General features: G+C 41.4%; 1 protein-coding gene across 2 annotated transcripts in view; it reads right to left on the bottom strand.

The window, feature by feature from the left end:
• PTPN9 (protein tyrosine phosphatase non-receptor type 9) overlaps window positions 1-15,092 on the bottom strand; it is a 90,085-nt gene that overhangs the window by 56,603 nt on the left and 18,390 nt on the right. For both annotated transcript variants that reach the window (XM_037046986.1, XM_037046987.1), the window contains exon 2: window positions 1,619-1,762. In XM_037046986.1, the coding sequence (XP_036902881.1) occupies window positions 1,619-1,762 (144 nt within the window). The remainder of the gene's footprint in view (window positions 1-1,618; window positions 1,763-15,092) is intronic.

Genomic DNA, 15,092 nt, shown 5'->3' with positions numbered 1-15,092 from the left:
CTTTTTATTTATCACCACTTGACATTATTTCTAAAGACACCACAATCATCTCTACTCCAATAAGTACAAGAGCCTTTTATAATTTTCATAAAAGATTTTATTTATTTATTTTTAGAGAGGGAGAAGGGAGGTAGAAAGAGGAGAAAAGAAACATCAACGTGTCGTTGCTCTCACGTGGCTCCCACTGGGAACCTGGCCCACAACCCAGGCATGTGCCCTGACTGGGAATTGAATCAGAGACCCTTTGGTTTGCAGCCTGCACTCAATACACTGAGCTGCACCAGCCAGGGTGTACAAGAGCCTTTTAAAATTTGTCTGGCTTTAGCTTACCATTCTGATCTCTAAAGTACAGTAACAAAAATCTTTCCAGAATGCAAATCTGATGAAGTCATTCTGTTGTTTATACCTTCAATGAATTTCTCTGCCATAAGAAAAAGCAATATGGATAGACCTGGAGAACATATGCTAAGTGAAATAAGCCAGACAGAGAAAGACAAGTATCATATGATCTCACTTGTATGTAGAATCTAATGAACAAACTGAACTAACAAGCAAAACTGAGACAGACTCACAGATGGAGAGATGACAGCTAATGATGAGAGTTGGGGATGTTAGGGGGCAGAGGGACTGAACAAAAAGGAAAAAAGACTCGTGGACATGGACAATAGTGTGGTGACTGCTGGGGGGAGGTGGGCATAAGGGGACTAAATGGCAATGGGAAAAATACAATAAAGATTAAATTTAAAAAATAAAGAAAAAGCAGATAGATACTCCCTTATCTGGCCCTGTTTACCTCTGCTGCTCAAGCCCTCGCCATACTCCCACTCAGTGTCTCTGCTTAGCTCAATCTCTCCGTAGGTAGCAGAAACTTGCTATTACCTCTGTCATACCTTTGTGAACTTTTTTCCTCCACCTTTTTGATTCCTACTCATTCTTTAAGATCTTAATTTAGAAGTCATTTCCTTCAGAAAGACTTGCACAGAACCCACTAATGCCCTATCATAACATTTCTATAACTGATTGTTTACTCTGTCTTCCTAAATAGTAATCTCTACACCTTGAGCCTAGCATTACACAATAAATTTCTGCTGAATAAATGAATAAATACAGAACAAGACAACCCACAAGATAGGCTTAAAGAGCTTTTGTCGTAAACCAACCCTAGTGCTTCTTACCCCCCTATGCCTCTCTCAGAGGGTCATTTTTTTTTAATTTAGGGAGACATGTTTTCACAGAAACTCTCTGACCCCAAGGTAGAGCTCTTGAATACTGACCCACTTTTTAAAATTTAATTATTTTTAGAGAGAGAAGAAAGGAGGGAGAAAGGGAGGGACAGAAATATCAATATGCAAGAGAAATGTCAATTGGCTGCCTCTTACATGCTCCCAACTGGAGACCTGGCCCACACCCATGCAGGTGCCCTGACTGAGATTCGAACCAGCAATCTTCTGGTCTACAGGCTGGTGCTCAATCCACTGAGCCACAACAGCCAATGTATTTTTTTTTAAATGAGAGTGGGGAGAACATGCAGAACCACTGTGTATAGAGAGTGGCAAAGAAAACAGGACCATAAGACAGTACAGCTGCCACAGGTTTGGTCCACCCTTGAACTACATACCCTGTAGGTGTGGAACAACTCTACGGAACGGAGCACATCAAACTTCCGGGCCATGAGGAACTTTACAGCCACATTCCAAGAGAGAGGGGAAACGTTGTATTGAGCTGTCCACTTGTTAATCTCTTCAAGAAACTGCTTGGTGGCCTGTTTGACAAAGAGAGTAAAGAATAATAAGTAAGTGGAGAACGTATTTACTGAGTCAAAACACAAACAAGCAAGAAAAAAATCAATCACCCTCTCCCCAAGCAAGTCTGAAACCATAGTTTACTAGAGGGAGCAGGTAAAGACAAGAGTTGGAAACACATCTAAAACCAGAAATACTGAAATTCATTTGTACAATTCACCGAGGCCAGATGAAGGGGGGAGACAAAGGATCCCAAATAAGATGCAAACTACTGCCCCCAAAGCAAAAGTAAAGTTTTTTTTTTTAAGGTTAAAAAAAGGTAAACGGGCCCTCTGAAGGGTTATTGCATGACATGCTAAATAGCACAGGAATCTCAGCTGCTACTGTTGTCCCACAAGCTGACTGGGCACAGCAAAACAATCAGAAAATGGTTTTGGTTTTGGAATCAGCGGTCTATTTGAGAGTACTATTTGAGAACTATCATGAAGAACTTAATGAACCAAAAGGACAATTGTTCTTTGCAGCTGACTGACCCCACAGGCCCTCTTCATACTTCCTATGGCAGCCAAAACCAGACATGAGTGACCAGAGTCATTACAGCCCTTTGATAATGGTCTGTCTGGGAGGGGGCATGGTGAAGAGCCTGATATTGGGAGGAGAAGGGTAAATTTTCATTTTTACTGCCTGATACCAAGCTGGCAAGATGCCTCTTGGTTCCTGTCTCTTGATTAACCCATATTCTTTTATCCTCTCATCCTATTCCCCCTTACATTTTTAACCATTTTCCACTCTAGTCATTCTACTCTTCTTTTTATTCATTACAAATAGGATTTACATGAGGATTTTTGCACAAAAAAAAGTAAATTGTTAAAATTTTTCTGCAGAGTGATTCAGGTCCTTCCACCCCAAAACTGTTCTCACATATTGGTCTAAAAGGTGAGATAAACTTGATGAGAAGACTGAAATTTAATTAAGTAACCAATCAATACACAGAATGTATATATTAAACTACTGTGTTATTTATTAACTATTTGTTAATAGCTGTGATAATAAATATAAGGAATACAGAAATTAGGTGTGCTTCAAAAGGTGTTACAACCAACCTACTAAAAGGGGACTCAAGACTTGGAAAATTTTAGCTTAAGGTAAAAAGTTGTAAATCTAGCAAGTAATGTGTATGTTAAAGCTTTTATTTCAGGAGCTACAGGTAAGGCCCATCCTGGCTCCTGGGAAAACAGCTGACCTCCTGGGGCACTGCTACAGATGACCGCCTGGGGACAAGTGGAAGCATCTGGGCCTTTGTGTTCGGGGAGAGACAGATGCCCACTGGCCCCTAGGAACAGCTAACTGCCCAGGACAGGGATGTTGCAGCTTATGAATCTCAAAGCCCTCGCTGCGCCTTGTTTATTTCTACCCCCTTCCCCTGGCCCGTTATACAAAGTCTGGCCTGGAAAGAGAAGACAAGATGGTTTGTTAGGGTATGGACCTACCACCTTCTCAGATTGCTGGCCATCTGAATAAAGTGCCTATAAAGATTCGATCGCTGTCATTGCTTATTGGGTTTGGGAGGGACAGGCAGCCCGAATGCCAGTCTCTTTTCTGGTCTCACTACTACTATGTGTCCACAGACAAGGCAGTTCTCTCTCTACCTCTAAATTTTCTATTGAAAAACAAGGGAGAAAGGGTAACAGCAATGACCTACTTTAGAGTCTTGGCAACAAGTCCTACCTTGCAAGTATAATCCAAATTGCCACCTACGTGTTTAAACAAGTAGCAAACCAGGGTCTTAGAAGAGTTAGCAATCCCTCATTTATTCATCTCCCAATTTCCAGGAAAGGAAAAAAGGCACTTTACAAACTAGAGCAAAATCTAAGAGGCTTGAGGCAACATAGTTTACAATACTGAAAAAAGAAAGAAGCAGCAGAACAAATCAGGCAAAGTGCATTAAATGAACCAAGAAATAAAGGCCATGAAGAAAAGCTTTCAGATGATCACTTTGGCCCAGAACCAGCTGAAGTAGGACCAGAAAAATGAATTCTAGAGAAGACAAGACAAACTTAGAATGCTCCTCAGAAAACAGTGCGAACAGTCTCAGTGGGGTGAGCGGCCAGCATCAGAATGAGGAAGAACTGAATGGAAAAAGAAGAGAAGTGGGCACAGAAAGATCCCAGAAACAAAACTTCAGCCAGCCGGGAAGGTCCCCAGGAGACTTTGTAAAGGAGCAGTCCCCCAACCTTTTTGGCACCAGGGAATGGTTTTTCCACAGACAAGGAGGGGAAGTATGGGGGGCGGGACAAGGACAGGAGGTGGAGCTGGAGGGGGGCAGGGGTCAGAAGGTGGAGCTCAGGGGAGCTCCCCTCAGCAGCCTGGTTCCCAACAGGCCAGAGACTGGTACCAGTCTGCAGCCCAGATTTGGTTGTTTGGGGACCCCTGTTGTATTGGGAGCCCTGTTGTAAAGGATGTTTGTTTTTTAATTAACATATCATCTTTCAAATCCTGCCCTCTCCTGGGCATTTCTGAAGTTGCTTGTGGAATAAAACACCAGAATATTAGTATAGCATTCTTTTCCTCTTTTTCTAATAAAAACAATAGGCAAATCAACACGCAGGCAAGAGGGAAAATATATATACATTTTTCATGCAGGCGGGAGACTTAACCAGAAGACTCGTTATATGAATTCATCATGTATCTGTTGTAATGATTTTTCATAAGTAAGCCATGCCCCAATAAGACAGACACAAGTTTCAAGCACTTCCTTCGATGTTTTGTTGGCTTCCTTCTACTAAACTCAGTTCATGGTTTTTAATGTCCTATAGCTCCCACGAGCTGTTGCCTTGAACTGACCTCTGTCCCTTGCTGCTCAGGATGTTATTCTTGGCTTTAAGCAAGGGAACAATTCCTGATTTGGTCTGTCTAGCTCTTGCATGAAGAGAATCTAGGGTACTGTAAGCAATGATGTGCTATTTACTGACGCAAACACATACACCGCCTTCCTCAGATTCACCCTCCTCCACACCCCGTCCCTCTGAAAAAAGTCAGAAAAGATGGTCTCATCTTTTGTTTAAAAGATTTCATTTATTTATTTATTTTTAGGGAGAGGGGAAGGGAGGGAGAGAGGGAGAGAAACATCAATGTGTGAAATATACAAAGATAGGTTGCCTCTTGCACACCCCCAACTGTGGACCTGGCCTGGAACCCAGGCATGTGTCCTGATGGGGAACAGAATTGGTGACTTCTTGGTTAGGTTCACAGGCTGGCACTCAATCCACTGAGTCACACCAGCCAGGGCAGGATGGTCTCATCTTAAATAGTCTTTCTCTAGACAGTTATTCAGATCACTCGTGTTTATACATGGGTTTGGCATAATCAGTGAGTACAGACCAAGCTCTGGTCCTGTTGGCTACCAGAAAACAAAGAGCAAAGCTCTCAGACAATTCAAATATATTAACGAGCAATACACTCTTCAGAAAGGATAATTAAAATTCCTGAAATAAATATTCACTGTATTTCCTGGCGAAAGAAAGAATGAGCCAAAAGATCAGTCATAGCTTACCAAAAAAAAAAACAACCCCAAAACAACCTTGAACTCAAGGTCAATTGTTTGAATCTATCTAGACTCCCAAATAACCATAGTGGCTAACACTTGGCAGCTAAAACAATCTCGATGAGTGGGGAAGACAAAGACAAACTTTCAAATGTATATTGTTCTAGCTCAGAAAATCATTTCCTTTTTGGCAACGTGTTGTGCCCAGCAGTCATAGTGTCCCCTTCAGGGCAGCAGAACAGTGGAGCTCTTTTAGGCAACCAGGTATGTAGTCAGTCAAGCATCTACAGTAAGTATCTGTTGAGGGCCTACTCGGTGCTAAGTGTACAGTAGCTGCTGAAGAGACATAATTTAGAGAGATAGAGACTCTATGCTGAGCAGCTGACAGTCATTTAAATATGGAGACAGATTTATTAATGGGTTATTACCATATAATTTGATATGTTCTAGGGCAGATCAGTGAACACAGTGCTATGGGACTTGAACTCTCTCTAGGACAATTTTTTTTTAAACTTTTTCAGTCCTGACTGGTGTGGCTCAGTTGGTTGGGAGTCGTCCTGCAAAAGAAAATGTTGCTGGTTTGATTCCCAGTTGGGTCACATGCCTGGGAAATGGTAGTTCAGTCTCCAGTTGGGGCACAGACGAGAGGCAACCAACCAAGCTTTCTCTCTCTCCTTTCCCCTTGGTCTAAAAATAAATTTAAAAAAAATCTTTTTAGATGCCCCGGCTGTTGTAGCTCAGTGGATTGAGCACGGGTCTGCGAACCAAAAGATCGCAGTTCGATTCCCAGTCAGGGCACATGCCTGGGTTGCAGGCCAGTTCCCAGCAGGGGACACATGAGAAGCAACCACATATTGATATTTCTCTCCCTCTCTCCTTCCCTTCTCTTCTAAAGATAAATAAATAAATATTTTTTTAAAAAAGATACTCCTTAAAAAAAATCTTTTTAGAGTGCCTTAAAAGGACAAGTAAGAATTTTGCAGGCAGAAACAAGCATTTTATAGTTAGACAAAACAAAATGTATACAGGCAGTCATGAAAGAACAGAGATTACTGAGGACTGTGTCCAGCAGTGTGTGACACAGAGTGGTGGGAAATGAGCTGATGTGGAGGCTAAGCCCCACTGGGAAGGCCCTTGCATGCTGTGTTCCAGCTTCTAGACACAACACTACAGACATGAGGAGTCAACAGAGATCTTTAATCAAAGGGATGATAACGTAAGATTGCTTCTTCTTTTTCCCCCAAAAGTGACTTTATTAGCAGTGGGGTAGTCAGACGGAAAGGAAAAAAAATCTACCAGCAAGGACAAAAACTCCTAGAAAGTAGGAACTCCCGGGCAAGAAGGAGGTGTAGGTAGATACACTTTGCCTCCCTGCATGACCAAAAGAAGGACAACAACAAATTTAAAAACAAAAAAATACCAGAGCTGCCAGAAAATTGAACTATATGGAAGTCTGACAACCAAGGAGTTAAAGAAGAAACATTCATTCAAACTGACAGGAGGGGCGGAGATGGACAGCCAGGGCAGAGAGGATGTGTGTCAAGGCAAAGGCTGGCAGACTGAGTGGTCCCACATTTGCCAGTGGATAAACTGGGAGGAACAGCAGGGAAGTGAGACAGACCGTGAAACCCAGGGTTCCAGTGAGGGGAAATAAAGACTCAAAACATCTGGCAGTAAAAAGCTGTGGGGGTTGCATCGGCAGTGGTTGGAGAAACTCCCAGCCTCACGGGAGAGTTCATTGGAGAGACCCACAGAATCCTAGAACATTCACAAAACCACCCACACAGGAATCAGCACCAGAAGGGCCCAGGTTGCTTGCAGGAAGCAGGGGAAGTGACTGAAAGCCAGCCCAGAGTTGAGCAAGTGGCATCGTTCCCTCTCTGACCCCTCCCCACCCCACAGAGCCACAACGCAACAGAGTGGGTTCCCTTCCCTGGTGAATACCTAAGGCTCTGTTCCTTACTAGTAACAGACCTGCCAACACATAGAAATATGGCCCAAATGAAAGAAAACATCATAGCTCCAAAACCAGAACTAAGTGATGAAGAGATAGCCAACCTATCAGATGCACAGTTCAAAACACTCATAATAGGGATGCTCACAAAATTGGTTGAATTTGGTTGCAAATTAGATGAAAAAATGAAGGCTATGCTAAGTAGCTGCACTGAGCTTCAGTGAATTTTTCTGGAAGACTCTTTCAACACTGTTGCCCACTTCATGATAGGTGATTTATGAGTACACCTGCCCACACTGCACCAAGTGTTCAGAAGTTTTTGATCAAAAACAGCATGATCCAGTGCCCCCCCTCCATATGCACCCAATCTTGCCCCAAACATTTTTTAGTTTCCCCAGATGAAAAAAGTCCTCAAAGGGAAACATTTACAGATGTGAAAGAGGTGAAACAAAAACAGCAGAAGCACTAAAAGTCATCAAAATTGACGAGTTCTAAAACTGAGCAGTGGAAAAAAACTAAGAATAAATATACAAATTTTAATAAATAAATTCCAGTTTTTGGGGGGTCTTCTCTCATATATACTTTTTTAGTCATACATATATATGTATATATATATGAATGATTCAAGTGACATGCCAATTAATAGGAAGTGTTTTATATGAGTTTGTTCGTATGTGCATAAAATACTTGTAGGAGGATTTATTTTAAAACTGGTAATACTGGTCACCTTTGGGAAAAGGAACTGGAGACAAGAAACATGATAGGAGGGTAAATCATAAAGTTTCATGTCTTTTAAACCAGGTCCATATATAACCTACTAAGAAGCTAAACAAAATGTACAAAAAAAGATAAATTTAAAAAAGGGATACCATTTCTAGCAATTGACAAAAATTAAAATGACTGTTAACGTACAGTACTGGCAATACTATGGAAATGGGGTTTTTTGTACCATGCATCAAGTACGTATTTCACACCACTTCTTATCAGTATGGCCCTTAGCCAGCACAGTCTTAAATATGCAAACCCTATGACCCACACCTCCACTTCTAGGAGTCTACTGTACAAAAATGTAAGTGTGATGGCACAAAGGCATTATATATCTCTTGATTACCTACATTACTCCTAGCATTTTGCTACTAGAAATAATGCTGCAGTAAACACCGATATATGGTTATTCACTGGAGCACGGCTTTGTTTGACCCTAAACAAACAGTCAGATATTTCTCCAGCAAAATGGGTTTATTTGGGAACAACAGAAAATTGCACTTTAGGACATGCCGTCTAACGGTGAATACGTGCAATCCGAAGTACAAAGGTGAGGAAAGTTGCCTTATAGAGGACAGGAGATATTCAGAGGGGCTGTGGTAAACAGAGTCCATTGGAGGAAACTGGTAGTTTTAAAAGTGGCTTTTCATTGGGTGAGTTTTAAGTCCTCCACTGGCTAAGTGGCAGGTAGCCAGGCAGAGAAAATCTTCCTTCTGCCCACTGGAGTTGTAGGGTAGAAAAACATCTTCCTGTTGGAGATGGACAGTATGGGCTCTTCCTGTTTGGGATAATTGATGATGAGTGGTAGGGCCTGAAAGATACCCCACAGGTACTCCCAGCTCCAGTATAAATGATGTTTCCATTTTTAATCTTCAGTTTCCCATGGCAAAGTATCAGAAATAGCCTAAATGACCAGAATTATGAGGCCTGTCCAGAAGTACCCATCCATGTAATATGAAAAATAGGGACATTTATTAAAGAAAATACAAGATACAAGAAACAATGTACATAGGACAATGACACCGCAGTCCCCTTCGAAGTAGGCACCTTGGAACCTCACACAGTTCTTTCAATCACCATCAGCTGCCCTGTTGTATTCTCCTGAAACTCATCAACACTCTGAAATCTCTTCCCTTTCAAAGGTGATTTTAGTTCTGGGAAAAGCCGTAAGTCACAGGGTACCAAATCTGGGCTGTAGGAGGGCAGAGTCAACTGGGTGATTTGATGTTTCACCAAAAAACTCTGCACTAGATGTGATACATGAGCAGGTGCATTGTCAGTGATGGAGCTGCCAATCACCAGTTGCCCACAACTGTGGCTTTCTGAATCATCAGAAGTTTCCACAGAGCAATGCTCAAGATTAACACAAAATCTGATGCAGATTTATTACTCTTCACTAATTTTGAATGCAACAGTCACACAGGACACATGCTCACTCAATGGCATCTACCATCCCTGTTGACTAGTACAGTGAAGTCCTCATTGTTCATACATGTGCATTCCAGTCTATTCTCCTTGGCTGCCAGGTTACATTAATGCCACACAAACTGTTCTCATTACATCAACAATGGCTGAACTTTTCCCGACAGACCTCGTCATATACAGGGAAATTAAAAAAGTAAGAATGTTGCCCCTGGCCTGTGTGGCTCAGTCGGTTGGGCATCATCCCACAAACTAAAAGGTCGCAGGTTCAGTTCCAGTTAGGGCCCATACTGGGTTGTGTCCCCAGACAGAACCTCTAGAGGTTCTACTCTAGAGGCACATACTAGAGGCAACTGGTCAATGTTTCTCTTCTTTCTCCCTCCTTCTCCCTTCTCTGAATCAATAAAAGAAAAAATTTTAAATTATGAATGTCTACATAATGGACCGCTATGCAGCCATCAAAATATATCACAGTTAGCCCTGGCTAGTGTGGAACATTGGCTGAATGCTGGCATGCGAACTGGAGAGTTGAGGGTTTGATTCCCAGTCGGGGTACATGCCTCAGTTACAGGCCAGGTCCCCAGCTGGGGGCATGAGTGTTTCACTCACACACGATTGTTTCTCTCCCTCTTTTTCCCTCCCTTCCACTCTCTCTGAAAAATAAATAAAATCTAAAAAAAAAATCAGCTTATAAAAAAAGTACATCACACTTAGTTTTCTGATAAAAAACAACAAAACCTTAAGGCACCCAAATATGACAATCTATAAAACACTGAACCAAAAACCTTTAATTCTTGACTTCCGCCAAGATGGAGGCATAGATGGAAACACTGTGCCTTCTCCCACAACCAAGTTTGAATACAACAAAGGTTTGGAGAACAAAGATACAGCCAAAGAACAGAAAATTGAATTATACGGAAGTCCAACAACAACTAACCATTCAACCGGGACAGTAAGAGGGGCGGAGCCACCAGCGAAGCAGGGTCGGGCAGAAAGGATCCCCAGACCTAGGCGAACAGGTAGCCCGGACCCAGTCAGGGTGTGGAGCAGACTGACCGCGGTCGCATATTCGCGCACAGTGAGACAGACCACGCAGGCCCCAGGGGGGCGAACCCATTATAGGGCTAACAGCGGTGGCGCACTCTCGTGCAGTGGGATGAAAAGCGCAGGCCCAGGTGACGGTGGCAGCTGCGGCACCAGCCACCTGTGGGGGCCGTGGCAGGAGGCAGCAGACGGGATGCCATTGCTCCTCGTTGACCCTGCCCCCAACATACAGCATCACAACCCAGCGACTGAGTTGCCCTGCTCTGGTGTACACCTAGGGCTCCGATCCTGCTATGTAACAGGCACAAACAGCCCAAAAGATGGCGCAAGAAGAACTCAAAGTCCCAGAGCCGATAACTCTAAGTGACCGAGAGATTGCCAGCCTCTCAGAAGCACAGTTCAAGACACTGTTTATCAGAATGCTCACAGAACGGATTGATTATAGTCACAAATTAGAGGAACAAATGAAGGCTGAACTAATTGGAATGAAGGGAGATGTCCAGGAAACAAATAGTGATGAAAAGGAAACTGGGACTCAAATCAATGGAATGGACCAGAAGGAAGAACAAAACATCCAACCAGAAAGGAATGAAGAAATGAGAATTCAAAAAAATGAGGAGAGGCTTAAGAACCTCCAGGACATCTTTAAACATTCCAACATCTGGATTATAGGGGTACCAGAAGGGGGAAAGAAACAGCCACGAGTGGAAAACTTATTTGAACAAATAATAAAGGAGAACTTCCCCAGTCTGGCAAAGGAAATAGACTTCTGGGAAATCCAGGAAGCTCAGAGAGTCCCAAAGAAGTTGGACCCAAGAAGGAACACACCAAGGCACATCATAATTACATTAGCCAAGATTAAAATGAAGGAGAGAATCCTAGAAGCAGCAAAAGATAAGGGGACAGTCACCTACAAAGGAGTACCCATCAGACTGTCAGCGGATTTCTCAAAAGAGACCTTACAGGCAAGAAGGGGCTGGAAAGAAGTATTCCAAGTCATGAAATCCAAAGACCTACAGCCAAGATTGCTTTATCCAGCAAAACTTTCATTTAGAATGGAAGGACAGATAAAGTGCTTCTCAGATAAGGTCAAGTTCAAGGAGTTCATCATCACCAAGCCCTTATTATATGAAATGCTAAAGGGACTTATATAAGAAAAAGAAGATGAAAAATATGAACAGTGAAAGGACAGCAAACTCACAGTTATTAACAACCACACCTAAAACAAAAGCAAACCAAGAGGACAGCTAGATCAGGAGTGGAACCATAGAAATGAAGAACACATGGAGGGTTAGCAACAGGGGAGTGGGAGGAGGAGAGGGGGGGAGAAGGTACAGAAAGTAGCATAGACAGTAGGTAGAAAATAGATGGGAGAGGGCAAGAATAGTAGGGGAAATATAGAATCTAAAGAACTTGAGACACATGGTCATAAACTAAAGGGGGGAATGGTGGGGGAGGGGGTGTGCAGGGTGGAAGGGAATGAAGGGGGGAAATAGAACAACTGTAATGGTATAATCAATAAAATATATTTTAAAAAATACTTAAAAAAACTAATTATGTAGTGACCCTTTTAATAATCTTTTAAAATTGTTAAGCAGGTCCCAAGTTTGTGATCATTAATATAAGAAATGTACAGATAAGTAAAAAGCATCATTGGTTTTTTTTGAAAAATTTTTAATTAAAAAAAGAAGGCAACAAAACTAGTGGGATGTTTGACACTGCATTTGAGAAACTACTTCATCAACATCTGGTTTGATAGAAGTAGTTGCGATTCTTGGTGAGTTCTCAAGGTGCTCATCAGATACTTTGGTTCTAATTTTACTCTTAATGTGTTTCATTCTTGAAAACAATTGCTCATAAATGTAGGTGCTGCCAAACAGGGTGACTTGAATAAGGCAGGACTGTGAAGCAGGATATATTTGTCTCTGGGAAGACAGGACCTATAAAAGTTCAGTAAAAAAAAAAAAGAGAGAGACAATCAAATTTTTCTTTAAGTTGAATGTCAGATTGCAGCTCTATCCATTCCATTGGAAAATTGGCAGGTAACATATTTATGGTGACTGAAAATGGAGTCACAAATATAGCAAAATATTGATTATTTTCCTGGAAATCTTGAAATCTGTTTTCAAATTCTTGTATCAAATCAAAAAACAAGGCTGCATATTTTTCGTTGTTCATAGGACTATGTTTAGCAAATATGTCAACATGTATAAAACTGTTTGCCTTAATTTGAGCTTGCCATAATTTTAGTTTTGTTTGGAATGCTGTTATGGTTTGAAACACGGTATATTGATAAGTTGATTTTCACATTGAAAACACATGTTTAACTCATGTAAATGAGTGGTTAAATCCACTAAAAAATGCTAAATGTGTAAGACAGTTTGCAGTGTCAACTTCCAGCACAATTTTTTTAAAGATTTTATTTATTTATTTTAAGAGAAGGGGGAAGGGAGGGAGAGAAATATCAATGTGTGGTTGCCTCTTGCTTGCCCCCAACCCAGGGTCTGGCCTGCAACTCAGCTATGTGCCCTGACCAGGAATCAAACCATGAGCCTTTTGATTTATGGGGCAATGCTTCAACCAGCTGAGCCACACTGACCAGGGCAATGCTGGTATTTTTATTTTTTATTTTTTTTCCTTTTCTTTTTCTTTTCATTTTTTTTTCATTTTTTCTTTTTCAATGCTGGTATTTTTAAAAGAAATCCTCAAAAGTGAAATTCTCATAATCAATTACGCAATCAATTATAAAATATACCAATTCAAATTTTAAAAGGAAACAATGTCAAGAGACTAGTATGGTTGCACATTCTCCAAAGAAATAGAGATTTTTTTAAAAACCCAACAAAGAAAACATGTACAAAGGAAGAGATCACAGTAAAAAAGACACCTGAACCCTGGCTGGTGTGGCTCAGTGGATTGAGTGCTGGCCCGAGATCCAAAGGGTCACCAGTTTGAGTCCCAGTGAGGGCACATTCCTGGGTTGTAGGCCAGGTCCACAGTTAGGGGTGTGCAAGAGGCAACCAATCACACGTCGATGTTTCTCTCCCTCTCTTTCTCCCTCCCTTCCCCCCTCTCTAAAAGTAAATAAATAAAATCTTTTAAAAAAGAGATAACAGAGCAGTGGTTCTCATCCTAAGAAACGAAGAGCCAGGAAAGTCATAGCCCAGAATGAGCCAAGGCCTGTTCATTAAGCATAGGAGAACAAAAGGGCTTTGTGGGAACCATCTAGACCTGTTGCTACTTTTTCCATTTCTCTGTCAACAAGTACAGTCTTCAACTTGAAGAGGGGAAGAATGAGTATTGTGGAAATCAAGAATTGAAGCTCAGAATAGTACAGCCTCTAGTTATTCCAACCCAGCCCAACCATCCAGACCTGTAAAACCACAGTCCTGAGGGTGCCGGGGGAGTCTGAAGAGCATCTGCTGTAGAACTTAAAGGATGATCAAGTTGTCAAAGCCTGAGGAGGCATCTACTAAGGGCTATAAAAGTTCACGGTCCCTGGCAACCTTGGCCTGAATCCTGAATAAACTGCACAACTGATCTTTCTTTCACATACATACATACCTAGCCTTGACCAATGGACTCTTTCTTAAAAAGATGGGCTTTGAGCTTCTAGAAAGGGGAGTAGTGAGCAGAGATGTGATTTACTGAAAACAAGTCTTTCAAGACTACAATTAGACTGAAAAACAAAGGAATATAATACACAGCAATGCTACTCAAAGTGGAGTCTTCACACTGCAGCACTGGTACCACCTAGGAATTTGTCAGAAATGCAGACTCTCAGGCCCCACCACAAACCTGCTGAACAAGAATCTGCATTTTAACCAGATTCTCAGGGGAGTCTCATGCATGATGAAGTTTGACAATCACTGATACATAGAACAGATCTACATTTTGGCAAGGCATTTGATGAGCATTTCTTGATAACTTTGTCGATAGTAAGATTTCCTTCTATTATTAATTTGTTACATATATTTGCCAGGCAAAATATTATGCAGCTTACACACTTATTTAATCCTCATAGTAACCCTACAAAGTAGGTGTTGTTAACTATAATTTATAGACATTAATATTAGCAAACATTAAACGTCACTACCAAGCACTGTTCCAAAGACTTCATTAATTTATTTAATGCTCATAATAACTCTTTATGATAGGTACACTTACTACCTACATTTTACATATTATGAAACCAAGGCAAAAAAGAGGACAAGCAAGTCCTTCATAATCACACAGAAATTTGTGGTGTAGTTCCTGACCACAAGTGCACTGCCACGGTGAGGCACATGACAGCCCTGTGGGATATAATAAACAATCACACCCAAAAAACAACAGGACCTGAAGGGGAGGATTTTAAAGGATATAAAATATTAAAAATTTCAAAAGCATTCTTGAAAGAAGGAGATAATAGATTAATGTTTATTGAGAGCCCACAGTATGAGGCCCTGAGTCAAGCACTTTGACTCATTCAACCTTTCCAGCAGGCCCATTTGTAGGCATTAATATATTTTATAAATGAGGAAATAAAAACCTAGACAAGTTAATGACCTTGCCAAGTCACAACACCTGTGATGAGACAACCAAGTCTGACTCTAAAGCCCACAGTCTTTCCCTTGATTTG

Source organism: Sturnira hondurensis, unplaced genomic scaffold (assembly GCF_014824575.4).
Source record: "Sturnira hondurensis isolate 20B ecotype Veracruz unplaced genomic scaffold, ASM1482457v3 Scaffold0005329, whole genome shotgun sequence".
NCBI classification, from domain to species: domain Eukaryota; kingdom Metazoa; phylum Chordata; class Mammalia; order Chiroptera; family Phyllostomidae; genus Sturnira; species Sturnira hondurensis.
The sequence above is the reverse complement of the archived record's forward strand: the minus strand, read 5'-3'. Positions and strand labels throughout refer to the sequence as shown.